This window comes from Mobula hypostoma, chromosome 10, assembly GCF_963921235.1.
Source record: "Mobula hypostoma chromosome 10, sMobHyp1.1, whole genome shotgun sequence".
Lineage (NCBI taxonomy): Eukaryota > Metazoa > Chordata > Chondrichthyes > Myliobatiformes > Myliobatidae > Mobula > Mobula hypostoma.
The window spans coordinates 29,555,465-29,581,269 of NC_086106.1; the positions used below are offsets into that span (position 1 = coordinate 29,555,465).

The following is a 25,805-nucleotide window of genomic DNA, read 5'->3' on the forward strand; positions in this document are numbered from 1 at the left end:
TTGATGGCTTTGTCCCCAAGTTTGCATCTAATATGAAGATAGGTGGAAGTGCTGGTAGTTTGAGGAAATAGACTATAGAAGGATTTAAACAGATTAAAGAGAATGGTGAAAGAAGTGGCTGATGGAATAGTGTCATGCACTTTGGTAGAAGGAATAAAAGTGTAGACTATTTTCCAAACAGGGAGAAAATTCAAAAATTCTGAGGTGTAAAGGGACCTGGGAGACTTTGTGCAGGATTCCCTAAAGGTTAATTTGCAGGCTGAGTCAGTGTTGAGGAAGGCAAATGTGATGTTAGCATTAATTTTGAGAGGACTAGAATATAAAAGCAAGGATGTAATATGGAAACTTGATAAATCACGGGTGAGGCCTCACCTGGAGTATTGTGAGCCATTTTGGGCCCCTTATCTAAGAAAGGATGTGCTGACATTGGAGGGGTTCAAAGGAGGTTCACGAAAATGATTCTGGGATTGAAAGGCTTCTCATATGAGGAGCATCTGATGGCTCTGGGCCTCGGCTTTCTGGAATTCAGAAGAATCAGTGGGAACCTCATTAAAACCTATCAAATGTTGAAAGGCCTAGACAGAGTGTATGTTTCCTACAGATGGAGAGTCTAAGACCAGGGGTCACAGACTCAAGAACAGAAGGATGTCCATTTAGAACATGAGGAGCAATTCTTTTAGCCAGAGAGTGGTGTATCTATTGCCCAAGATGGCTGTGGAGACCGTCATTGAGTATACTTCAGGCAGAGGTTGATAGATTCTTGGTTAGTCAGGGCATGAAGGGATACGGGGAGAAGGCAGGATATTGGGGTTGAGAAGGAAATGGATCAGCCATGATCAAGTGGTGGAGCAGACTCGGTGAGTCAAATAGCCGAATTCTGCTCCTATATCTTATGGCTTTAATGAAAATGTAGAATCTTTGCTTTGGTACTCAGCAGGAATGAATGAACAGCAGCAGGTCATGAAGAGGGTGACCCCTGTAGAAATGGGTGGGGAGGAGAAGATTTGGGAGAGAGTGATCCCTGAGGAGAGGGGATGGACAGAATCAGGTTTATCGTTACTCACGCATGTCATGAAATTTGATCTTTTGCAGCAGTAGTTCAGTGCAGTACATTAAAAAAAACACTATAAATTGCAATAGGATTTACAACAATATTTTTATTGTGTATTTTGTGCTTATTGTGTGTTTATGCTGCATTGGATAAGGAGAAATAATAATTCTGTTCTTCTTTGTACTCATGTACTGAAGAATAACAACAAATAACCTTGATCCTTGATACTGACTTTCCATGGCATCTAGTTTTACCCAGTAAGCATCCTCTCAGTATAATCCAAACTGAAGTTCTACGGTGGGTTCTGAGCATGCGCAAAGCCAAGCATGCCCGAGCCAGTGTCTCGGAAGGATGAGGCAGGAAGCAGGAACACAACGGGTTTCGTTCCCTGCCCTGGTGGAGGGAGACCGGGGGACAGGAAGGAGTGGCGTGCTGGCCTGTGACTTCAGCCAACACCAAAGCCGAGCCGAGGATCGGTTCTCAGATGGGGCAGAGTTGGTGCACTCTCCCAAAACCCTGTCAGCCATCAAACAGGCAGCAGTACACTAGAAGGCAGAAAAATTAGTATAGCTTACAATCAATAAATAAATAAATAGTTTGAAAGATAAATGAGGTAGTGTTAATGACTTTATGGATGTTGCGAAATCTGATTTCAGACAGTAAGAAGCTGTTGCTAGATTGTTGATGTATTTTAATAAGTCTGATCTAATTTTTCCCCCATTCACTCCATGCTGTTTTTGGTGGTAAATCTTCTCCAGGCTGCTGCTGCCTTCCTAAAATGCCATGGTCAGTACTGGCCCAGGTTCTTTCTGTTGTCTAAGCAGGAACTTGTACAGATGTGGAATCTTTGCCCTGCCTCGGGGAGGTGCTCTCGCGCCTCAGAGTCGCAAGGTGTCACTGCACAGTCACAAGAGATTCTGCAGATGCTGGAAATCTTGAGCAACTCACACAAAATGCTGGAGGAACTCAGCAAGTCAGACAGCATCAACGGCGGGCAGTAAACGTTCAATGTTTCGGACCGAGACTCCTCCTCAGCACTGGAATAATAGTGGGCAGAAGGTGGGGGAATGGGAAGGTGTACAAGCTGGCAGGTGATAGGTTAGACCAGGTGAGGCGTAAGGTGGGTATGAGGTAAGAAGCTGGCAGGTGATAGGTTAGACCAGGTGAGGCGTAAGGTGGGTATGAGGTAAGAAGCTGGCAGGTGATAGGTTAGACCAGGTGAGGGGTAAGGTGGGTATGAGGTAAGAAGCTGGGAGGGGATAGGTTAGACCAGGTGAGGGGTAAGGTGGGTATAAGGTAAGAAGCTGGCAGGTGATAGATTAGACCAGGTGAGGGGTAAGGTGGGTATGAGGTAAGAAGCTGGGAGGGGATAGGTTAGACCAGGTGAGGGGTAAGGTGGGTATGAGGTAAGAAGCTGGCAGGTGATAGGTTAGACCAGGTGAGGGGTAAGGTGGGTATGAGGTAAGAAGCTGGGAGGGGATAGGTGGAAGGGATAAAGAGACAAGGGAGGAGGAGGAATCTGATAGGAGACAGAAGAAATGGAGGGAGGAGGGGCACCACAGGGAGGTGAAAGGGCACGTGAGGAGAACAGAAGGAGAGAGAAGGGAAACCAGGGAGAGGTGATAGGCAGGGTTCACCCAGTCTTGTGTTTCCAATTCCTCACCTTATTCTTCTGGCTTCTTCCCCCTTCCTTTCCAGTCCTGATGAAGTGTCTCGGCCCGAAACAGTGATTGTTCATTCCCTCCACTGATGCTGTCTGACATCATTTTGTGTGTTTTGCTCAAGGTATTCGCTGCAGGCACGAGTACCGTAATCTTGAAGGAGAACTGTACAGAGTGTCGAGTGTGGAACCCCCGGGCAGACGTGGCAGAGCCATTTCCGAAATTCTTGGGATAGGCACATGGATGGTAGAAAAATGGAGAGCCATGTAGGAAGGAAGGATTGGATGGATATTAGAGTAGGTTAAAAGTTTGGCACAACATCGTGGGCCAAAGGGCCTGTATTGTGCTGCAGTGTTCTGTGCTCTATTGAGTCTCTCTATGTAACTCATTCCTGGTATCGCTCTCGTGAACCTCCATTTACACTTCTGCCTTTGTCCTTCCTATTTTAGGTGACCAGAACTGTACATAAACTCTGTGAGGTCTCACCGACATCTTGTGCAGTTGCAACCCAGCTGCTGACTCTTGCACTCAGTCCCCTGACCGATGAGGTGCCTGAGTGTGCCAAACGCCTTCATCACCCCGTCTATCCACATTAACACTTTAAGGGAACTCGGTACACGGAGGTCTCTCTGTCCTGCAGTGCTCCCCAGGACACTGCATTCACTGTGCCAGTCCTGTCCCGGTTTCACCTCCCAAATGCAACACTGAGCTCCCCCTGCAGTCCTTGGCCCAATTTCCCAGGCGGACCAGATGTCGGACCCTGGAACAACAAAACAGGACACTGAATTTGCTCAGCAGGTTGAGTAGTGCCCGTGGAGGAAAAAGGTAGAAGTTAAAGTTTCAATTTCGAGACCAAGCGTCAGGAGACCCAGACTGTTGACTCAAACCTTCTGCCTCCACAGATGCTGCTGGACCCTCGGTGTTGTGCTCCCTGCTTTGTGTGACCATCGTACCACAGGTAAAGGCCATTCAGCCCCTCTCACCTGCCCCACCAGTCAGCAAGGTCACACCTGACGGTGACCGGACAGTGTCATCTGATATCCCGTGATCCCTTTAACATCGCGAGTTTCCTACTGAGGTCGATGAACTTCCTTTTTCCCATATTTGTCTCCCATCTGCCGTGTTCTTGCCCAACCCTTCATCTCGTTCACATCCCCTCAAAGTCTCTTCACATCCTCCTCAAGCTCAGTTCGTCCACACAGAACAGATTTATTTATAATCGATGCAGAAGACAAATGTACCTGCAGTTCCAGGGGAAACAACCCAAATGTGCCCAGTAGCCAGGGTCCAAACCTGGATGTGATCAACAGCAGCAATAACGGCAGAATCAGTTCCTGCAGTCACTTGTGAACTCACCGCTCTCTCAGCAGCGGCATTGTTTAAATGCCCCACTTATGTTCTGCACACTTAAACTTTCCCTTCAGTGTGAGTCCGTCGGTGCCTCCAGAAGTGAGATGATCGAGCAAAGTTCTTCCCACATTCTGGGCAAGTGTATGGCCTCTCCCCGGTGTGAATTCGTTGGTGCGCCAGAAGCTGTGACGACCAAATGAACCCTTTCCCACACTCGGAGCAGGCAAAGGGCCACTCCCCAGTGTGAATCCGTTGGTGCGCCAGAAGCTCGGACGACTGTGTGAAACCTTTCCCGCACTCAGAGCAGGTGAACGGCCTCTCCCCGCTGTGAATTCGTTGGTGCGTCAGAAGGACAGACGATTGAGTGAACCCCTTCCCACACTCGGAGCAGGTGAAAGGCCTCTCCCCGGTGTGAATTCGCTGGTGTGTTAGTAGTTGGGATGACCGAATGAACCCCTTCCCGCACTCAGAGCAGGCAAAGGGCCTCTCCCCAGTGTGAATTCGTTGGTGTGTCAGAAGGCCAGACGACCGAGTGAATCCCTTCCCGCACTCAGAGCAGGTGAAAGGCATCTCCCCGGTGTGCATCCGTTGGTGTGTGAGAAGCTCGGATGAACGAATGAATCTTTTCCCACACTCGGAGCAGGCAAAGGGCCTCTCCCCAGTGTGAATTCGTTGGTGTCTCACAAGGCCAGATGACAAAGTGAATCCTTTCCCACACTCAGAGCAGGTGAACGGCCTCTCCCCGGTGTGAATTCGCTGGTGCATCAGAAGATCAGACGACTGAGCAAATCCCTTCCCGCAATCGGAGCAGGTGAACGGCCGCTCTCCGGTATGGACTCGCTGGTGCCGCTGCAGGCTGAAGGAATTCTTGAAAACCTTACCGCAGTGAGAGCAGGTGAACGGCCTCTCCCTGGCGGGAATTTGCTGGTGGTTCATCAGGTCGCCGGGTTACTTGAAGTTCTGCCCGCAGTCAGATGTGTCAGGCGGTTGGATGACTGAATGAACACTCTTCCAGAATAAGATCCTCTCCCTGGTGTAAATTCGCTGGTGTTTCACCAAGTGGGATGAGCGAGTGAATCGAATGACTGAGTGAGTCTCTTCGTGCGCCTGAAGAGGGTGACAATGTTTCCTCGGGATCTCAGTGATCAGTCAGTAAAAAGATGACCGAATTAATTACCTTCTTCAAATGGAAACAGGTGGAAAGATGATTTGAATATTCTCAGGATAATGGATCAAGTTTACCTCAGTCAAAAGAAGGAATGTTTCGCTGGTGCAGAAACAAGGATGTGATGAACACATTCCCAGTCACAGATCAGGTGAGCTCACCTCCCCCAGCGTGTCACACACGGTCTCTCGTTGCAGTGGGTGTTCCTTTCCCAATCTGCACTGGAGTGATCACTGCCCGCTCCTTCACAGACTGGGAGCAGTTACACGGCTTCTCTGCAAACCTCATGAAAGTGGTTTCTTCCCTCCCTGCCATACACAGTGTGTCATCTCCCCAATGTGTCACAATCGGTGCCCTGCAACAGCCCTCACTGCCTGGGGTCTGAAGTGAAACAAACCAGCATCTCTCCTTCCACGTTCACAGGCCGATAATATTCAGGTGCTGGGGAGCTGAGTGGGGTGTCGATCTGATGTGATATTCCATCTGAGATACCCAGTCGCAATTCCTCCACCTTTGATGTTCTGTAAAAAGTTACAAAAATCATCAGTGAGTGCAGGGTAGTGACTCAGAACAGATCACTTTAATCTCCTGGGTGGGCTGTGACTCAGTTGGTGGCTCTCTGACTATGACACTGTAATTGTGACATCTAGACATTCGGCGCATCGAGTCTGCTCTGCCATTCCATCACGGCTGACTTATTATCCCTCTCAATGGAATTCTCCTTCTTCAGCCCAGAAGCTATGAAGCCCTGACTAATCAAGAACCTGTCACCCTCCACTTTAAATATACCCAATGACTTGGCCTCCACAGACTGACAACCCTATGGCTAATGGAATTCCTCCTCATCTAGTCTAAATGGACATCCCTGTATTCTGAGGCTGTACCCTCTGGTTCTAGACTCCCCCACTATAGGAAAAACACTCTCCACATCCACTTTCAATAGGCCTCTCAATGTTCGATATGTTTCAATGAGATGCCCATCATTCTTGTGAACTCCAGAGAATGCAGGCCCAGACCTATCAAACGCTTCTCATACGTTAACCCTTTCATTCCCCGAATCATTCTCGTGAACGTCCTCTGGACCCTCTCCAGTGCCAGCATATCATGATAAAGGGTCCAAAACTGTTCCCCAAGTGTGGTCTGACCAATGCCTGATAAAGTCTCAGCATCATCTCCTTGCTTTTATATTCTAGTTCTCTTGAAATGAATACTAACATTCTATTTGGCTTCCTCACCATTGACTCAACCTGCAAGGCAACCTTTAGGGAATCCTGCACAGGGACTCCCAAGTCTCTTTGCAACTCTGATTTTCTTCCTGCCTAGAAAATAGACTATGCATTTATTCCTTCTAACAAGGTGCATAATTATAAACTTCCATACACTATATTTCAACTGCCACTTCTTTGACCAACCAGCTAACCTCCTAACCACGCTAGTATCTTTCCTGTAATAGGATGGGCTCTTGTTAGGCAGCCTCATATGCAGCTCGTTGTCAAAAGCCTTCTGAAAACCCAAGTTAACAAAATCCACTGACACACGTTTGTCTATCCTGCCTGTTATTTCCTCAAAGAATTCCAATAGATTTGTCAGGCAAGATTTCCCCTCAAGGCAACCATGCTGAATTTAGTATTTAGTATTTTATCATGTACCCCGAAATTTCATCTTTAATAATCGACTCCAATATCTTCCCTACTACTGAAGTCAGGCTAACTGGTCTACACTTTCCTTTCTTCTGCCTCCCTACCTTCTTAAAGAATGGAGTGACATTTTCAATCTTCTAGTCCTCCAGAACCATTTCAGAAACTAGTGATTCTTGAAAGATCACTACTACTGACTCCACGATCTCTCCAGTTCCTCACTCAGAACCCTGGGGTGTAGTCCATCTGCTCCAGGTGATTTCTCTATCTTCAGACCTTTCCCTTCTCCTTGGCAACAGCAACTGTATTCATTTCTGCTCTCTGACACTCTTGAATTGCTGGCATATCGCTAGTGTCTTCCACAGTGAAGATTGATGCAAAATGCTCAAGATTGTCTGCCATTTCTTTATCCCTCCCAATACTACCCTCTCCAGTGTCATTTTCCTGGGGTCTGATCTATTACATTACCTCTTTTACATTTTATATACAGCCTGTATTTAAAAAAACTTTTTGTATCCTTTTATATTATTGGTGAGCTTACCTTCATATTGCAACTTTTCCCTTCTTATTGTTTGTTTTAGTTGCCTTCTGTTGTTTTTAAAAGGTTCACACTAAAGGCTGATTTATACTTGTGCATCAACTCAACGCCATAAGTACGGCGTTGCCCCAAACCCCACGCTGAGCCTACGCAGATCCCTACGCCGTAGCCTGACGCACACCCTTCCTAAAATGTAACTGCGTGTCGCAGCAATGCAGACCGCAACAACTGTGATTGGTCCACCTGGTAGCATCGCATTTCCTCCTACGCTGCAGTAGCTTCCCATTGGGCGACTGAAAGACAGGGAAGGAACTCTGGCTGCAATGCTTTCCATAAAGCTGTACAGACCTCCGAAATTATGGGGGACACATTTCGCTTTTACGAAAAAAGACGCTCACTTTAAACTTCTTTACCCCGAGAAAGACTACCATGACCATGCGGCCTTGCGCGGGCGGGTGTGTGCGCATGCGTGATGTGCCTGAATTGCAGAGCAACGCAGGCACACCAACGCACAAGTATAAATGCTCACAACACGCGTAGGCCACTTGTGTAGGTTACGGCGTCGAGTTGACGCAGAAGTATAAATCAGCCTTAACTCTTGCTCTATTATATGCCCACTCTTCTGCTTTTATGTTGTCTTGACTTCCCTTGTCAACGATGGTTGCCTCTTCCTCCCTTTAGAATGCTTCTTCTTTGGGCTGTCTCTATCCTGCACCTTCTGAATTGCTCCCAGGGTCTCCAGCCAGTGCTCTTCTGTCGTTATTCCTGCTAGTGTCCCCCTCCAATCAGCTTTGGCCAGCTCCTCTCTCACACCTCTGTAATTCCCTTTACTCTATCATAAGACTGATACATCCGACTCCTACTCCCTCTTAAACTGCAGTGTGAATTCCATCATATCAAATCAAAATCAAACCAAATTCAAATTTAATTATGCAACCATACAGGAATAGAGCCAAACGAAAACAGCATTCCTCCTAAAGGATCCTTTACCTTAAGATCCCTAATCAAATCAGTTTCATTACACAACACCCAATCCAGAATTGCCTTTTCGCTTATGCGCTCAGACAAGATGCTCTAACAAAACTATCTCGTAGGCAATCTACAAATTCCCTCTCTTGGGATCCAGCACCAACCTGATTTTCCCAATCTACCTGCATATTGAAATCCTCCATGACTACCGTAACATTGCCCTTTTTACATGCCTTTCCTGTCTCCCTTTGTAATCTGTAGACCACACCCTGGCGACTGTTTGAAGGCCTTCCTTATATAACTCCCATCAGTGTCCTTCTACCCGTGCAGTTTCTTAACTCTACCCTCAAGGATTCTACATCTTCTGATCCTCTGTCACCTCGTTCTATGGATTTGATTTCATTTTTTACCAACAGTCACCCCCACCCCCCTCCCCCTAACTGTCTGACCTTTCGATACGGTGTGTGTCCTTGGATGTTCAGCTCCCGACTATGATCTTCTTTCAGCCACAACTCAGTGATGCTCAGAACATCATTCCTGCCCATCTCTAACTGCATTACAAGATCATCAACCTTTTTCTGTATACTGTGTGCATTTAAATATAACATCTTCAGTCCTGTTTTCATCACCCTTTCTGATTTTGCCCCCTTACATTGCAACTCATCCCACTGACTGCAATTTTGCCCTGTCATCTGCCTGTCCTTCCTTACAGTTTCACTACACACTGCCTCTACTTGCATACCAACTGCCCCGATTACTCCAGTTCCCATACCCCTGCCAAATTAGTTTAAACTCTCTCCACAGCTCTACTAAACCTGCCCAGAAGCGTATTGGTGTCCAAGTTCAGGTTATACCTTCCACAGAAGAGATCCCGATGATCCAGAAATCTGAAACCCAGCCCTCTGTGCCAATTCCTTAGGCATGCATTCATCTGCCAGACCATCCTATTCTTACCCTCACTGGTGTGTGGCACAGACATCAATCTAGAGATTACTACCATTGAGGTCCTGTCTTTCAGCTTCCTACCCAGCTCCCCGTATTTTCTCTTCAGGACCTCAACTCTTTCCTACTTATGTCGTTGGCATCAATACCATGACTTCCAGCTGTTGAAAGCTCATTCTCTTGTGGGCCTTATCAATAAATCTGTAGAGGAAAGGCCACCCATCTTGGGAATTCAACTAGAGGGCAAAAGGCAACAAACTACAAAAAGAAAGGAATAATAATAAATAAACAAACAGCAAATATCAGGAACATGAGATGAAGAATCCTTGAAATAAGTCACTGGTTGTGCAAACATTTCAATGATGGGGCTAGTGAAGTTATCCCCACTGGTTCAGGACCCCGATGGTTGAAGGGTAATAACTATTCCTAAAGCTAGAGGTGTGAGTCCTGAGGCTCCTGTATCTTCTTCCTGATGGCAGCAGCAAGACGAGAGCATGTCCTGGCTGGTGGGGTCCCTGATGATGGATGCTGCTTTCCTGCGACAGGGTTTCATGCAGATGTGCTCAATGGTGGGGAGGGCTTTACTCTTGATGCACTGGGCCACATCCACTACTTTTTGTTGGATTTTCCATTCAAGGGCATTGGCATTTCCATACCAGGCTGTGACGCACCAGTCAATATAGTCCGCACTACACATCTATAGAGGTTTGTCAAAGTTTTAGATGTTAGGGTGAATCTCCGCAAACTCCCAAGAAAGTAGAGGCAGGTCACCCTCCCCCTTTATAATGCCGTGGACCTGATCCAAGATGCCCTTGACCCTGGCACCTGGGAGGTGTCTCTTTCACATCCTCAGAATCTCCTGTCTGCTCCCCTAACAATGGAATCCCCGATCACTGCACTCCTCTTTTCCCCACTTCCCTCCTGACCCACAAAGCCTGGTGATTGCAGCTTCCCTCCGGTAGGTTGTCACCCCCACAGTATCCAACACAGTGTAATTATTGAGGGGAATGGCCACAGGGGTGCTCTGTACTGGCTGCCGATTCCTTTTCGCTCTCCTGATAGTCACACAGCTACCTGTCCCCAGCAACTTAGGGGTGACTCCCTCCTGTCTATCACTTTCCCATTCTCCTGTATGAGTCGATGTTCGCTCAGCTGCAGCTCCAGTCCCTTCATCTGATCTCTAATTAGCTGCAGCTTGGTGCACTTTATGCACACGTACTTATCATAAAGGGTTATCATACAAAGAACATCTGATGGCTGTGGGTCTGTACTCACTGGAATTTAGAAGGATGTGGGGGGGGGGAATCTCACTGAAACCTTTCGAATCTTGAAAGGCCTAGACAGAGTAGATGTGGAAAGGATGTTTCCCATGGCGGGGGAGTCTAGGACAAGAGGGCACAGCCTCAGGATAGAGGGGAGCCCTTTCAAAACAGAGATGCAGACAAATTTCTTTAGCCAAAGGGTGGTGATTTTGTGGAATTGTTGCCACATGCAAGGTTATTGCAAGGAGGCCAGGTTATTAAGTGTATTTAAGGCAGAGACTGATAGGTTCTTGATTGGACATGGCATCAAAGGTTACAGGGAGAAGACCGGGAACTGGGGCTGAGGAGAAAAAAAGGATCAGCTATGATTGAATGTTGGAGCAGACTCGATGGGTCAGATGGCCGAATCCTGCTCCTACGTCTTATGGTCTTATCCTGGGGAGGTCTGTCCGAGTTCTCACATCTCACACAAAGAAAATAACACTAACCCTGGATCCATTCTCAAAACATGCTAACTATGTACTAAAGGACAAAGAAAATGAAAAGAACTTCCTAGAAACATACTTAGAACCTCTGCCTGTTCTCACTGAAACCTGTTAAGCCAAAGCCTCCCACTCTAACCCAAGCACTTCTTTTGTATTGGCCCTTGCTAAGTTACTAATAACCCAAGCAATCTCCTGCTCGGCAGACAAATACCAAAAGGTCCCGCTCTCTTTTTTAAAACTGCATGTAAATGCGACAAGGAAACGTTTCCACCCCATTGTGCAATCTCCTGTTCAGCAGACAAGTACACTTGAAAGAAGTTTGGAAAGGTACATTGATGAGGAGCATAGAGGATGACGGTCCAGGTATTTTTTTCCTCCAGTCCGGCCAAAGGGTTTTGGCCTAAAATATCACCTGTACTTTTTTTCCATAGATGCTGCCTGGCCTGTTGAATTCCTCTGGCATTTTGTGCTTTGCTCGGATTTCCAGCATCTGCAGATTTTCTCTTGCTGGTGGATGGGATGAGGCAGAAGACCAGGATGGCATTGACTAGATGGGCGGAAGGGCCTGTGTCCATGCTATATTGCTCTAAGATTATCCTGCCACTGGGTCAAGCTCAGCGGCTTGTGTACACCTCCAGAGACTTGAGCACAAGACTAGACAGTGAGGTCAATTAGTTCACATTCAGATCACAGACCACCACACAAGATTAGAAATCCCTGGACACAAACTTTTGAAATCCTCAGCCCAAGATCGCGATGATGGTGGAGTCACAGGTGATATCAAAGCACCTTTGAGCCATAAGGGGGTCGAGGAAGTGGACTTCAGCACTGCAAAGTCCTACATGGAAAACCAGCCTGATGATGAACAAGTGATCTGTTAATCTTTGGGGAAACAAAAACTTGGCCAGGACATGGACACAAATGTATGGCTCTTCTCCCAAACACTGACATGGAAATGCCGTGTTCTGATGACCTAGCAAAGGTGCTGTCTTTAACTCGGTGCAGCGAGGCCTGGCCCCTTCACCGGTCCCACAGGCACCCCACACCACAGGTGATACACGATTGTAGCAGAGAAGCAAGGACACGATGATATGACGCTATATTTCATTAGGAGATTCGGTAGGTTATCAAAGACTCTAGCAAATTTCTACACATGTATCACGATGAGCATTCTACCTGGTTGGATCAGTGTCTGGTACGGGGGTGGGAGGAGGGGCACGGCAAAGGAATGAAGAAAGCTGCTGAGAGCTGGAAACGCAGGCAACTCCCATCATGGGCACCAGCCTTCCCACCACTGAGGATATCTTCGAGAGGCAAGCCTTCAAAAAGGTGGCATCAGTCATTCAGGACCCCCATCACCCAGGGCGTGCCCTCTTCTCATTGCCAGCATCAGGGAGGAGGTACAGGAGCCTGAAGACACACACTCACTCAATGTTTTATAAACTGCTACTCCCCCCCGCGCATCCCCCCCCCCACCATTAGCGTTCTGAACGGCCAGTGAACCCATGAACACCACCCCACTATTTACTTTAAAAAAATTCTTATTGCAACTTGAGTCTATTTTATGTATCATACTGTACTGCTGCCACAAAATAATATGTTAGTCAAAATAAACCTGGTTCTGAAGTCTTTACAAATCATTACTGGGCCTCAGCTGGTCCATCAGAAAGGACATCGAGGGATCAGTGAGATTGTAATACAACTGTAATGTCATGGGGATCATGATTATCTGGAGTGACTGGAGCAGCTAGTGAGATTCTGTGCCCACTTTAATGCCAATCCAAATTAATCCCATCCATCAGCTCGTGATCCATCGACCCCATTCCCTGCCTTTCATGTTGAACCTAGAACAGGATGGGTTAGGCAGCTGAAGACCACGAACAGTCTCAGAGGCTACTTTATTAGGTACAGGAGGCCAAGTAGACATTGCGCATAACTGCAGCATTATAAATTTCACTTCTTTTGCAGTACCTTCCATCAGTTTAACTGCTCGCTGTACCTGTACATTCACTTTCAGTGATTCACGTACAAAGCTCCCAGGTCTCTCTGAACACCCGCACTTCTGAATCTGTAGTCATTTACAAAGTAATCCACTGCTCTATTTATTTCACTGAATTGGATGATCTCACTTAGAGCCAGTGTCACTGACTTCTCCATGTGAGATTTCATTTGCCCTGTTCCCACCCACAAGAGGTAGCACCTCCGGTGAAGGGGCTTGTCGTGTCCATCCTGGGGCAGCTCTCTCACCTCTGGTCCCCACTGGACACTCAGCTCTCGCCTGTGGCTCCAAGTAGCTGTTTGCTTGCGACAGTGGCCACACCCCCCGTACACCGCTCCGACATGCAGGCTAAACCGGGTGAGGGTAGGCGGCAGGATTCATATCCTGGTAAGCAAGGATATGCCTATCCTAGCACGTGAAGTCAGCTCTAGTGGACTAGATGGGGGAGATCAACATTGAGGTGCAATGACCAGAAAGTTGGTTCTGCAATGCTTTGTGGAGACCGAAGGATATGGCAAGGTACAGAAGTCGTCACGGTCATCCACCAATAGACAATGGACAATAGGGGCAGGAGTAGGCCATTCAGCCCTTCGAGCCAGCACCACCATTCACTGTGATCATGGCTGATCATCCACAATCAGCACCCTTTTCCTGCCTTCTCCCCATATCCCTTCACTTCTTTAAGAGCTCTATCTAACTCTTTCTTGAACGCATCCAGAGAATTGGCCTCCACTGCCTTCTGAGGCAGAGCATTCCACAGAACCACAACCCTCTGGGTGAAAAAGTTTTTCCTCAACTCCGTTCTAAATTGTCTACCCCTTATTCTTAAACTGTGGCCTCTGGTTCTGGACTACCCCAACATCGGGAACACGTTTCCTGCCTCTATCGTGACCAATCCCCTAATAATCTTATGTGTTTCAATCAGATCCCCTCTCATCCTTCTAAATTCCAGTGTATACAAGCCCAGTCGCTCCAATCTTTCAACATATGACATTTCCGCCATCCCAGGAATTAACCTCGTGAACCTATGCTGCACTCACTCAATAGCAAGAATGTCCTTCCTCAAATCTGGAGACCAAAACCAAGTGCAATGCCCTGGTTGACATCTTTACTGCTGTGCTGTAGGTATTTCATTGAGCAGCTCTGTTAAGAGCAGTCTGTTCATCTTTCAGCCTGTTTGGGTTATTGTTGAAGATAAGGGATGATGTGGAATGTGTGCCAGCCAATTAGCGGGAGGTTTTCTTGGTGAGGGACAATAAGGTTGGTCTTGGGCTTCCGTTCAGTGGGAGATAGAGAGGAAAGACGCTGGGGAGAACCGGTCATAGCATACGATCCAGTGGGAGACCTGTTTGTTTGAGATGGATTGCGAGCGATGTTCGGAAGGTGGTGTGAGTGCTCATGCTGACCGAGGGCCCAGCGCGTGAGTGACAGAGAAGTTCAAGATGATCTCCAACCTGTGCACGTTTGACTGTTTTAATAACTTTTTGTTATTTCTTACTAACCCTTTTAGTTAAGATTCATAAATATAATTCCTTTAATCATATGCCGTGTACTGTCTGCTATTTCAGGGCACTAACAGGGTAGCAAATCACACAGCATCCACACGAACCGGGGTTTGGGGTGGGACGAGGCGTATCGACCTCCCGAGTATGCAGGACTTGAGAGTGTCTTCCCTACAATTACGCAGCCAAGGAAACAAGGGTGTTTCATTGTGGGGGTATCGACCGGGATCGATTTCGTTGGATGCAGTGTGATTGTCCTCACTGCAGAAGACATCTGAAGTATGTGTCTGATATGAGAAGGGAGCTGAAAAAGGCTTATGAATTAGCTGAGGTCTTGGCTACCAAGCAGAATCAAGGAAATAAGAGGAAGTACGATCAAAAGTTTAGGTTCTCCGAACTCATGCCTGGAGACCGAGTCCTCATAAGGAATTTGGGGCTACTTGAACATAGAACATAGAATAGTACAGCACAGTACAGGCCCTTCGGCCCACGTTGTTGTGCCAACCCTCAAACCCTGCCTCCCATATAACCCCCCATATTAAACTCTTCCATATACCTGTCCAGTAGTCTCTTAAATTTCACTAATGTGGGGGGGTGTCACGGGATGACGTGGGATTAAGACGTGTAAATCCAGCTCTCCCGTAAAAAATCAGCAAAGTACCGTTTAAACGAAGTAAAGTTAATAAATACTTTCCGAAAACTACTGATACACTTTGTAAGACTACTCTACGATATGCCTCGTAAACCGTAACAGAAGAAGTCTGTTGTTGTGAAGTCGTCGCGAGATGGGAAGAAAAAAGGGCCTACTGCAGCGATGGAGCCTCGGATTCAGGTTGGATCTCCTTCAGAGGAGACACATTTTATCTCTGGCATAGAAGAACTGGGAGCAATGGCGGCGGTAGCGGTCTCTCGGAAGATGCCGGAATTGCGCATGCGCAAATCGACACAACTTAAACTACAAGAACCGACGGCCACCGCAACTGAAAACGACACAGAGTCAGAATTGGATTCCGCAGAGAACACAGATGAAGAGGAGGAGGAAGACCTGGAAGAGACTGGAAGTAAAGGAGCTGACGGAGACATAAGAGAGGCTTTGTTGCAATTAAGGGCTGAACTAAGAAAATTAAGAACAGAGCTTAGAGACGTGAAGATGTGCTATGATAAAGCTATGAAAAGACAGGATAAAATGGATAAGAAACTTCAGAAGATGGAAACAACAATGGAGCATATTAACGATAGAGTGGAAAAAACAGAAAATAATGTGCTCGTCTGGAACACGGAAAGAAATCGACTCTTGGAGAAAGTGGATGTGTTGGAAAATTTTAGTAGACGTAATAATATTAAGATTGTTAGTCCTAAAGAAGGTATAGAGGGAGACAATCCAATAGAATTTTTTCAAAGATGGATCCCGAAAACCTTGCAAATGAAAGACGAAGACCGATCAACTGAAATTGAGCGGGTACATAGAGCTCTAAGACCAAAACCACAAGATGACCAATATCCACGATCAATTTTAATAAAATTCTTAAGATTTCAAGACAAAGAAAGGATTCTACAGGCGGCTGCCCAAGCTGCCAAGAAGAGAAAAGGGCCACTGATGATAGAAGGGAAGAAAATTTTTTCTACCCTGACATAAATTATGAACTTTTGAAGAGAAGGAAGAAATTTAATCCAGTGAAAAAAGCCCTATGGGATCACGGTTATCAATTTATATTGCGTTATCCTGCAACCTTGAAGATTTTTTTGACTGGTGGAGAAACAAGATTTTTTAATGATTACCGGAAAGCGGAGGAGTTTGTGCGAGATTCTTTGAATATTCACCAGATACAAGAACAAACCCTGGGGAGCGAGATGGATTGAAGACAAAGACTGGATCAAGGAATAGGCTTGTTGGATTTTTAGGCGGATGAATATATAAATATATTATTAATTATATGAGGGAGGGGAAGAAAGGTTAAAATTTGAGGAATACTAGCTGGGAATAATGACATTAATTTCTTCTTTATATATATATATATACAATTTTTTGTTACTGACCAATTGCTACGTTATTCATGTGTGCAAGCGTGGCAATAGCCGCGACCTGCACAATGGAGGGGGGTAGTGTTGTGCATCTTTTCATTCACAACATTAGTGGGGGGGTATTTTGTTTTTTTTTGTATCTCATCTATTTTTTTTTCTTTTTGCCTGGATGATTGGGAGGGAAACACATAGCAACATGGTGAAGTTCAAAAGAGATTCCCCAGGGAACTATGAGAGTTGAGAAGCTAAGTAATGTTTTAGATATGATAAAGATCTTGGTTCCTTGGGGAAAGTAACAAATATATATTAAATTTATTTTTAATCCCATGGAGCATGTGGAAACCTTCCAATATTCAGGCGGTTCTTCTTTTTTTTTTCTCTTTTTTTTTCCTTTTCTCTTTAGGTAGTAGTATATATCGGGGGGAGAGGGTTAAGGGGAAAGGCGAGGGTAGATTTTTTTCTCTTGTATTTACTTTGAAAACTCAATAAAAATTATATATATAAAAAAAAATTTCACTATATCTGCCTCCAACACGGACTCAGGCAGTGCATTCCACGCACCAACCACTCTCTGAGTAAAAAACCTTCCTCTAATATCCCCCTTGAACTTCCCACCCCTTACCTTAAAGCCATGTCCTCTTGTATTGAGCAGTGGTGCCCTGGGGAAGAGGCACTGGCTATCCACTCTATCTATTCCTCTTAATATCTTGTATACCTCTATCATGTCTCCTCTCATCCTCCTTCTCTCCAAAGAGTAAAGCCCTAGCTCCCTTAATCTCTGATCATAATCCATACTCTCCAAACCAGGCAGCATCCTGGTAAATCTCCTCTGTACCCTTTCCAATGCTTCCACATCCTTCCTATAGTGAGGCGACCTAGAGAAGCGCAAGTTGGCTGACTGCTGGACGGCTACGCTCTGTGTGGTGGAGAGTCAGATGCCAAACACACCAGCTTTCCAGGTGAAACCAGAGGACGGGAATGGGACTGTCAAGATTCTCCATCGGAACCACCTTTTGCCTCTGGGACAAGAGGTGCGTGTTGACCCAGAGCTTACACCCAGTAAGAGGACTCTGCGGCGATATGGAGCGACTGAAGGACCAGCAGCGGGAAGGATTAGACCGGCTCACGCTCCTGAATCAAGAGGATGAGGAAATGGGGGTGTGGCATACGCAGCCTTTTGCTAACTCCTCACTAATTGAAGAAGAGATTCCCAACCCTTCTCACACTGAGGCAGGTGAAATCGGGGGGACTATCTGTGGACGGGCAGTTTTGCAGCTGGATCCCGAAGGGGGACTGGGCTCTAAAGTAACTGGAATGAAGCTGAGCTCAGCCGAGTGGCAGGGGGACCTGAGATGTCAGAAGGCAGGAGTGATAGACCGAGGGAGGCCTCGCGATGTCGACCAGGAGAATCCCCAGGAGTGTCTGAAACTGAAGACAGAGATGATGGGATAAGGAGGTCTCAGAGAGTCAGGCGATAGGCTGGCCTACGTAGCACCGGAGGAACAGAGGGTTGCAACTATCCCCCAGTGAGATATGTCACTACCATTTACAAATGGATTGGAGGTGCTGACCTCACAAAACTCCTTTGAAAACGGTGTTATTAATGATGGGCTAACAAATTATTTCAGTGTCATGAGGACATGACTATTTGTGGTGTGGGAGGGAGTATAATGCCCTGGTTGACATCTTTACTGTTATGCAGTAGGTACTTCATTTAGCAGCTCTGTAAGAGCTGTCTGTTCCGCTGTCACCCTGTCTGGATTATTGTTGAAGATAAGGGATGATGTGGAATGTGTGTCACCCAATTAGCGGGAGGTTTTTCTTGATGAGGAACAATAAGTTGGTCCTGGGCTTTTGCTCGGTGGGAGATAGAGAGGAAAGAGGTTGGGGAGAACCAGTCGTAGCGTAGGATCCGGTGGGAGAGCCGTTTGTTCGAGATGGATCGCGAGTGGCGTTCGGAAGGTGGTGTGTGCTTTCACGTTGACCGAGGGCCCAGTGCGTGAGTGACAGAGAAGTTCAAGACGAGGTCCAGCTCGTGCACATTTGACTGTTTAATTAAAATGGGCCCTTTTCTTTTTGTTATTCTTTACTACCCCTTTAGTTAAGATTCATAAATATAATTCCTTTAACCGTATGCAGTGTACCGTCTGTTCTTTTGTGGCACTAACTTGTAACAGGGTGGCAAATGACACAGCATCCTCACAAACCGGGGTTTGGGCTGGGACGAGCTACCTCAATCTCACGAGTCTGGCGGGACTTGAGAGTGTCTTCCCTAGGCTTACGCAGCCAAGGAAACCAGGGTGGTTCATAAGGAAAACCCCAGTTGTGACGACTGCTTGTCTTACTAGACCTGGACCTCTGAGTTGGAAAGAGTGGAACTGCCCAGTGCAACAGTGTTTCCACTTTAAATCTCTCCCGCACAGGTTTCACTGTCACTGCCGGAAAGGACGGATAACCTACCTATCCTGTCTCTGCACTTAATAACTTTCTGTGTCCTTGCTACAACACAGACACACAATCACCCAGTTCTGCACCATCAGCAACTGTACATGCAAGTCACTTGGCCCCAGATCATTGATCATGGCTTGTTAACTTCTGGAAACTTGCATCATTCCTTACAGCTTCCAAACCAAGAAATAACCTGCTTATTCCTCAACTTTTGATCCATTTTTATTACACAGTCCTCAATTCACACCGGTATAATATCGCCGACCCCTAGTTTTTACTTGTTTTGCTGATAGAGCATGGTAACAGACTCTTCTGGCCCTATGACCCCAATTACACCGATGTGTCTAATTAACTTACCGAACTGTATGTCTTCGGAAAGTGAGAGGAGACCAGAGCATCAGGTGAAAACCCACAGGTCATGGGGAGAACATATAAACTCCATACAGTGGCAGAAATTGAACCCGGATCATTGGCATTGTAACTGTGTTACAGTAACCACTACATAACTTCGTGTGGCACCTTTCAAAGTCCTTCTGAAAGTGCAAATAAACTATATCTATCCTTTTCTCATCACAACACTAAAAAAACTAAACTGTCAATCACCAGTTTCTCATCATTAATCTATGTGAGAGCCATCGAGAGAGACAGTAAAGAGAAAGGCTCTTTTACCCAAATACATGCCAACTATATACAGTACTGTGCAAAAGTCATAAGCACATTTTTAAACAAATTGTGTACAGCAAAGGTTTTTGATCAGAGGCCAGAAGTGTGAGAAGGTGTAGCTCACAGGCTCGCCGATTGGGTAGAAAAGGCTGTGGTGCAGACCAGCTCGGTTTAAACATTTAAAAGAAGTTTGGGTAGGTACATGGATGGTAGGGGTATGAAGGGTATGATCTCTGTGCTGGGTCAATGGCAGTTGGTAGTTTAAATGTTCGCCACAGATTAGGTGAGCTGAAAGCCTGTTTCTGTTATGTACTTTTGTATAACTCTAAAGATGCTTTCAAAAATAATGAAATGAAAATCATAGAACATAGAAACTTACAGCACATTACAGGCCCTTCGGCCCACGATGTTGTGCCAACCATGTAACCTACTCTAGGAACTGCCTAGAATTCCCCTATCGCATAGCTCTCTATTTTTCCAAGCTCCACGTACCCAAGAGTGTCTTAAACGATCCCATTGTATCCGCGACCACCACCATCACCAGCAATGCATTCCACACACCCACCACTCTGAGTAGAATGCTCAGTCCTGTCATCCCCTCTGGATATACTTCCAAGCACCTTAAAACACCTTAATTTTGTGAACAGATTCTTGCTCTGGGATAACCTAATCAGAGCAGTTGAATGTGGATACAAAGGGCTTCAGGTAATGACTTGCTAAACCCGAGACAATTCTCAGATCAGCGGCTATTTACTATGTAAAATGCCAGACCTACCAAAGAAACAATCTATAATTTCGTTAGACTCTGTCTAGATCACCTAGTTAAACTAGTTTGGACCAGTCATATTTGAAAGGCTGGAGTGGGCAGAACCATGAAACAATTCTGGTTGCAGCCCTGGACTAGAACCAGCAAGACGGTGACCCAGGTAGGTCAGATGACCTTCAGCCAATGGGATGGAGATCCACCAGTTCAATTGATAAGCAACACTATAAGAGTCAGGAGCTCCAAATACGTAGCGGTGATAACTCTCCAGCAACCAGAGACCAACCATCGCGGATACCGAGGAACCCATGGACACATGAAGATCAGAACCACAAGGATCACCTGGGCAGTGTGACTCCTTTTCTGGGTAATACCTTTCCTCTTCATTGACTGTTCATGAGGGGTCAAGGGGTGATCCTTGTAACAGCCTCCTGTCCTCCCCTATCAGATTTCCCCTTCTCCATCCATCAATTTCCCAGCTCTTTACTTCACTCCCTCCCCCAACTCCCGGTTTCACCTATCACCTACCACTTTGTACTTCTTCCTCCCCTCCCCTCCCCTCACTTTCTTACTCTGACTTCTCACCTTACCTTCCAGTCCTGGTGAAGGACCTCAGCCCGAAACGTCAACTGTGCACTCTTTCCATAGATGCTGCCTGGCCTGCTGAGTTCCTCCAGCATTTTGTGTGTGTTGCTTTGGATTTCCCGCATCTGCAGGTTTTCTCATGTTTGTGAAAATTTGCTCTTTTCTGCTGACACACTAATGCAGAAGACAAAAAAAAACACCCAAAGCAAAATTTATATGAAAAAAATATAGAGTCCCTCACACTCTTGCACAGTACTGTACAATAAATCTACATCAATTCTGTTGTATTCTCCACACTCTTATCAAGACCTTGGAGTGAATTACAGTGGTCAATTCATCTACTGAAGGGACAAAGGTAACTGTTCTTGCATCATCTGCTATAATCAGCAGCTGGATCAGAGATTTATTTTCTTTATTTACTGGGAGTGTGACCCAGTTCCTCTTTGTTCCAGCTCCAGCACTGTCTGCCTAGGTTTGGCTATGGAGAGCTCGGCAGGGCCTGGGAGCCTCAGCACCAGCTCCAGTTCATCTGCCTGTACACCGGACGCTTGTGCTATCAACGGCAGCTTTGTTGACCATGTTTCCACACACGCGAGCAACCGCCACTATACATATGCCACCACGTGTATTTCAGGCCGGCAGCGGCTCAGGTCAGAGGGTCCCGGGGTGGGTGGTGAGAGATTGGAGGGGAGGGGGGAAGAGGGTTCAATCTCACCTCAGCGACCCGCACTGTTTGTGGTACACGTACTGGCTCTTTCCAGCCGTCCGGGACGACTTCTTCTAGTAACGTTTAATGGGGATTGGGAACTGGTAATGGCAGTGTGCACTCCCGCCACCTAATAAACACCGAACACTTCTCCCAGAAAGTCTTCCACCGCCGTCCCCCTTCACATTTTTTGTCACTACAAAGCCACACAGTACTATGAGCACTAAAACCCTCCACACTATATGAGCAAGGCTCCCTCCCCCCATCTGAAATGTGTTTCACGGGAGCACCATTGACAGCGTCCTGACAAGTTGCATCTCCATCGGGCTTGGGAGCAGCTGAGCATCGGACCGGAAGTCCTTACAAAGGACTGTGAGAACGGCTGAGAGGATCATAGTGGTCTCCCTGCCATCCACCAGGAGCACGGCCTTTACTGTTATCAGGGACCCCACCCACCCATCCATCCTCCTCGACGTTCTACCAGGCAGGAGACTACAATGCATAAAAACAAGAACGGTCAGGATGGGCCATTAGGTTCCTGAACTCCCTGCTGCATCGTATTCAATGTGTCACTGGTTCACCTGTTCTGCATCTTGCAATATTTAATATTAATGTGCTTTAGTTTGTTACTTATGTGCGATCTATCAGTAGATTTTATCCTTACCTTCATAAGTTATCGTGTGTTATGTGCTTTACACCCTGGTTCAGAGAAACCCTGTCTCGTTTCTATATACATTATATGGTTATATACGTTACATATTTGTATATTGTTAAGTGACAATAGACTTGACTTGCGTGTCCCATTTCCACTCACACTTTCTAATATAACAAGTGTTAAAATTTCACAAAGGTTGGAAAAATGTATTACCTGTACTTCATAAACACAAGGGATTCTGCAGATGCTGGAAATCCAGAGTAGCACACACAAAATGCTGGAGGAACTCAGCAAGGTGGACAGCATCTATGGAAATGAATAAATAGTCGACATTTCGAGCTGCGACCTTTCTTCAGGACTGGAAAGGAGGTGGGGAGACTTCCCAGTCTCGGCCCAAAACGTCAACCCTTTACTCTTTTCCATAGATGCTACCTGGCCTGCTGAGTTCCTCCAGCATTTTGTGTGTGTTTATTTCTACTTCACTATCCTTTCTCCAAATTTCAACCACAATTGACTCAAAGTCCAATTTCCATTACCTCATGTGCTACCCCGTTTTGAACAAAGGTAGCCACTCCTCCTCGTAACCATTTTCCAATCACGTCTTATATCAGCATAACCTTCCATCTTAAAACTTAGACAAGATTTCATCCAGAATTTCTGTACACATACAACATCAGGTTTATTTGGTAACTCTTAATAATTTTATTAAATTCTTGACCATTAGCTAACAGGCTTCTAGCATTCTATTACAGGATTAAAAAAAACCCTTCTTTGAAGGCAGAATATTATTTACCCCTCCTTTAATAATTTCCAGAGTTAAGTCTTTATCTCTAGATATTTCTCTGAAGCTTTTAATATATATTTTTTCTATCCTACTTTTAGTTAGTGCTGTACAATTTGCCACATCTGCCATGAAAGTGACAAACTTTAGTTTATCAACAATCAATGCACTTAACTCAATGTTATACAATCATGCACTTTACACACCGACTTCAATCCATCTATATTCTGGATATTACTGGGTTTTCTTCTGGATAGTAACACGTTCCATTGACGCTGTCTTCTGTTCTTTCTGAAGAACCTCTGTATGTGAAATGCCCAATTCCAACTGAACATATTACAGAATCACTGCTTTCTTACATACAGGACACCCTGCATAAGTGGAGTTATGGTCCCCTCCACAATTGCTACATGTTGGCCCAGCACCTTCTCCACCACATCTACCACCCTGCTGATTGCCCCATGACCAAACGCCTGGCACTGAAAACATCTCCGAGGGGGCAGCACATAGACTCAAACTCATATGACCTAAAGTAACCTTATCCAACAACTCTTTCCCATCAAATGTAATCAACACCGATAAGCTTTATACTTACTGCACCATGAAAGCCATTTAGCGTCCACAACTTTTCCCCCGGCTGAACTATTTGTAACTTGGTTCTTGGAGTCCTGTGGTTGCAGCCCCCAAATCCACTGTCATAATTCCTTGCTGTTACATTCCTAGCTCCCACTGTTTTTAATGCCAACACCTATTATCTTTACACTAAGAGTACCCATCTCTTAAACAGCCCACAATATCTGATATCTGTCCCCCCAAAAAAAATCCTTCATGCACCTAACGGAAGTGTGGCCAAATGTCTGTGGCGCATGGCCAAGTGGTTAAGGTGTTGGACTAGTGATCTGAAGGTCGCGAGTTCGAGCCTCAGGCGAGGCGGCGTGTTGTGTCCTTGAGCAAGGCACATAACCACACATTGCTCCTGCACGTTTATAACCCGTCAGCAATGGTTGGTACAAGACCAGACAAGAAACTCAACAATAACTGAAAGTCTTCCTTACTTTAAAAAAAAATTTAAACCCTCTCTACTGCCCTTACTGGACGATAAGCCGCGACAAACCTCAAATCGCAGCTTATTTTCCCATTTCCCAGAAAGCTGCCATTCGCTTTCCTCAATCCAGCTCCTCACCCAATACCACCTCCCGTTCGCTACCTCCGTCTTCTTCTCTTCCTGACACCTCCACCCACCCCCGTCCTGCTGAAAATCAACCCAAGATCTTTCAAACTCCCGACTCCAGCAATTCCTCCTGTCCTGCTGAAGTTTAATGGTTGACAGACCAAGACAAGGGGCATCACCCACACCTACAGATCGGGAGTGAGGACAGGAAGTACACCCACTTTAATCCCCCCTCCGCCAAAGAGAAAAACCGCAGATGATATCCAAAGTCAAAGGGGCCCACATATATGAGGGCGGCAGTGATGTCCTACCGGCCGCCGGGGGTGGCTCCCCGGTGTAGATTAAAGCCGCGGCCCGGCGTTTGCCTCCGAACCGCCGCCGCCGAACTTCCGTCAGCGCCCAGCAACGCGAGTGTGACGTCGGGGTGACGTCACGCCCATGCGCTCTGGGCGCCCGGGCGAACCTGCATTTGGATGGCGCCTGTCGCCGGCTGCCTGGTTCCCCGCCGCCCTGTGCTCGGGTGTCGTCATGCCAGAGCAATACAGATCAGCTCGAAACCTTCAGCAACACACAAAATGCTGCAGGAAATCAGCAGGTCGGGCTGCACCTATGGAGGGGAAGGAATGTCGCCGTTTCGGGCCGGGACCCTCATCGGGACTGGAGTGGGAGTGGGCAGACGCCAGAATAAGAAGGTGGGGGGTCACAGGGGGGTAGCTGTGAGAGAGGGTCCATAGACACTGCCTGACCTGTTGAGTTCCCCTAGCATTTTGTGTGTGGTGTCGACAGACAGCCTCCCGAAAACGACAACGTGACCATGAAAGGATCTGTAATGTTGGCTGGGGAGCAAATGTTATTCGGGACCTTGGGAATAGATCTCCATCTCTAGTTGGCATATTTGGGGATGTTTGGTGTCTGCCTGAGGGAACAACTCTCCAACACAAAATGCTGGAGGAACTCAGCAGGTCAGGCAGCATTTATGAAAATGAATAAACAGTTGGTGTTTCGGGCCAAGACCCTTCTTCAGGAAGAGGAAGAAAGGGGAAAGGTGTCAGAGTAAAGAGGTGGGTAGATGGATATACACAAGGAGTCTTCATCCTCTCAACCTTATAGGGTAAGGTACTTGGTGGAAACGACTACTGACAGTGAGCTGGGAATCACTTTAAGAGTCTGTTTTGACATGATGATGTAGTTATGTTAAGTTCTTTTACCACACTTATTTGGTCCAGTGTTTGGATTACAATAAATGATTTGTTATGATTTTTCTTAAACATAAAAGGCCCCATGTCATTTTATTTGTGAAAACCTACATTGGTGACCCCAATGCTCTAAGACGGTTCTAGAGTTATTGAATATGTCGACCAACGTAGTCACTTTGAAACTGCTGGAGTTTGGGGGGCAAAATGCCGTCGCTTGGTTTGTACAAGCCGAGGCCCAATTTGGGCTGAGAGAA

The 25,805-nt window shown here is 46.4% G+C and overlaps 1 protein-coding gene across 6 annotated transcripts; it reads right to left on the bottom strand.

Annotated features, from left to right (window-relative positions):
* Window positions 1-422: 422 nt before the first annotated feature.
* On the bottom strand, window positions 423-24,852 carry LOC134352776 (zinc finger protein 239-like). Of its 6 annotated transcripts, XM_063060218.1 has the most exons (4): window positions 24,667-24,716; window positions 23,391-23,486; window positions 21,048-21,216; window positions 423-5,748 (listed from the first exon to the last, which is right to left on the bottom strand). In XM_063060218.1, the coding sequence occupies exon 4, from the start codon at window positions 4,996-4,998 to the stop codon at window positions 4,120-4,122; it is 879 nt and encodes a 292-aa protein (XP_062916288.1). In that variant the 5' UTR covers window positions 4,999-5,748; window positions 21,048-21,216; window positions 23,391-23,486; window positions 24,667-24,716; the 3' UTR covers window positions 423-4,119. The 6 variants fall into 6 exon arrangements, 5 of the variants coding, with proteins under 5 accessions (XP_062916288.1, XP_062916287.1, XP_062916286.1 ...); XM_063060217.1 differs by lacking the exon at window positions 23,391-23,486 and having other exon boundaries at window positions 21,043-21,216; window positions 24,667-24,851; XM_063060216.1 differs by lacking the exon at window positions 23,391-23,486 and having other exon boundaries at window positions 24,667-24,848.
* Between the last annotated feature and the right edge of the window lie 953 nt (window positions 24,853-25,805).

What these genes read in the sequence shown, in the direction of transcription:
- LOC134352776 (XM_063060220.1), bottom strand. Translation starts at nt 4,998, where the DNA reads ATGAACCACCAGCAAATTCCCGCCAGGGAGAGGCCGTTCACCTGCTCT.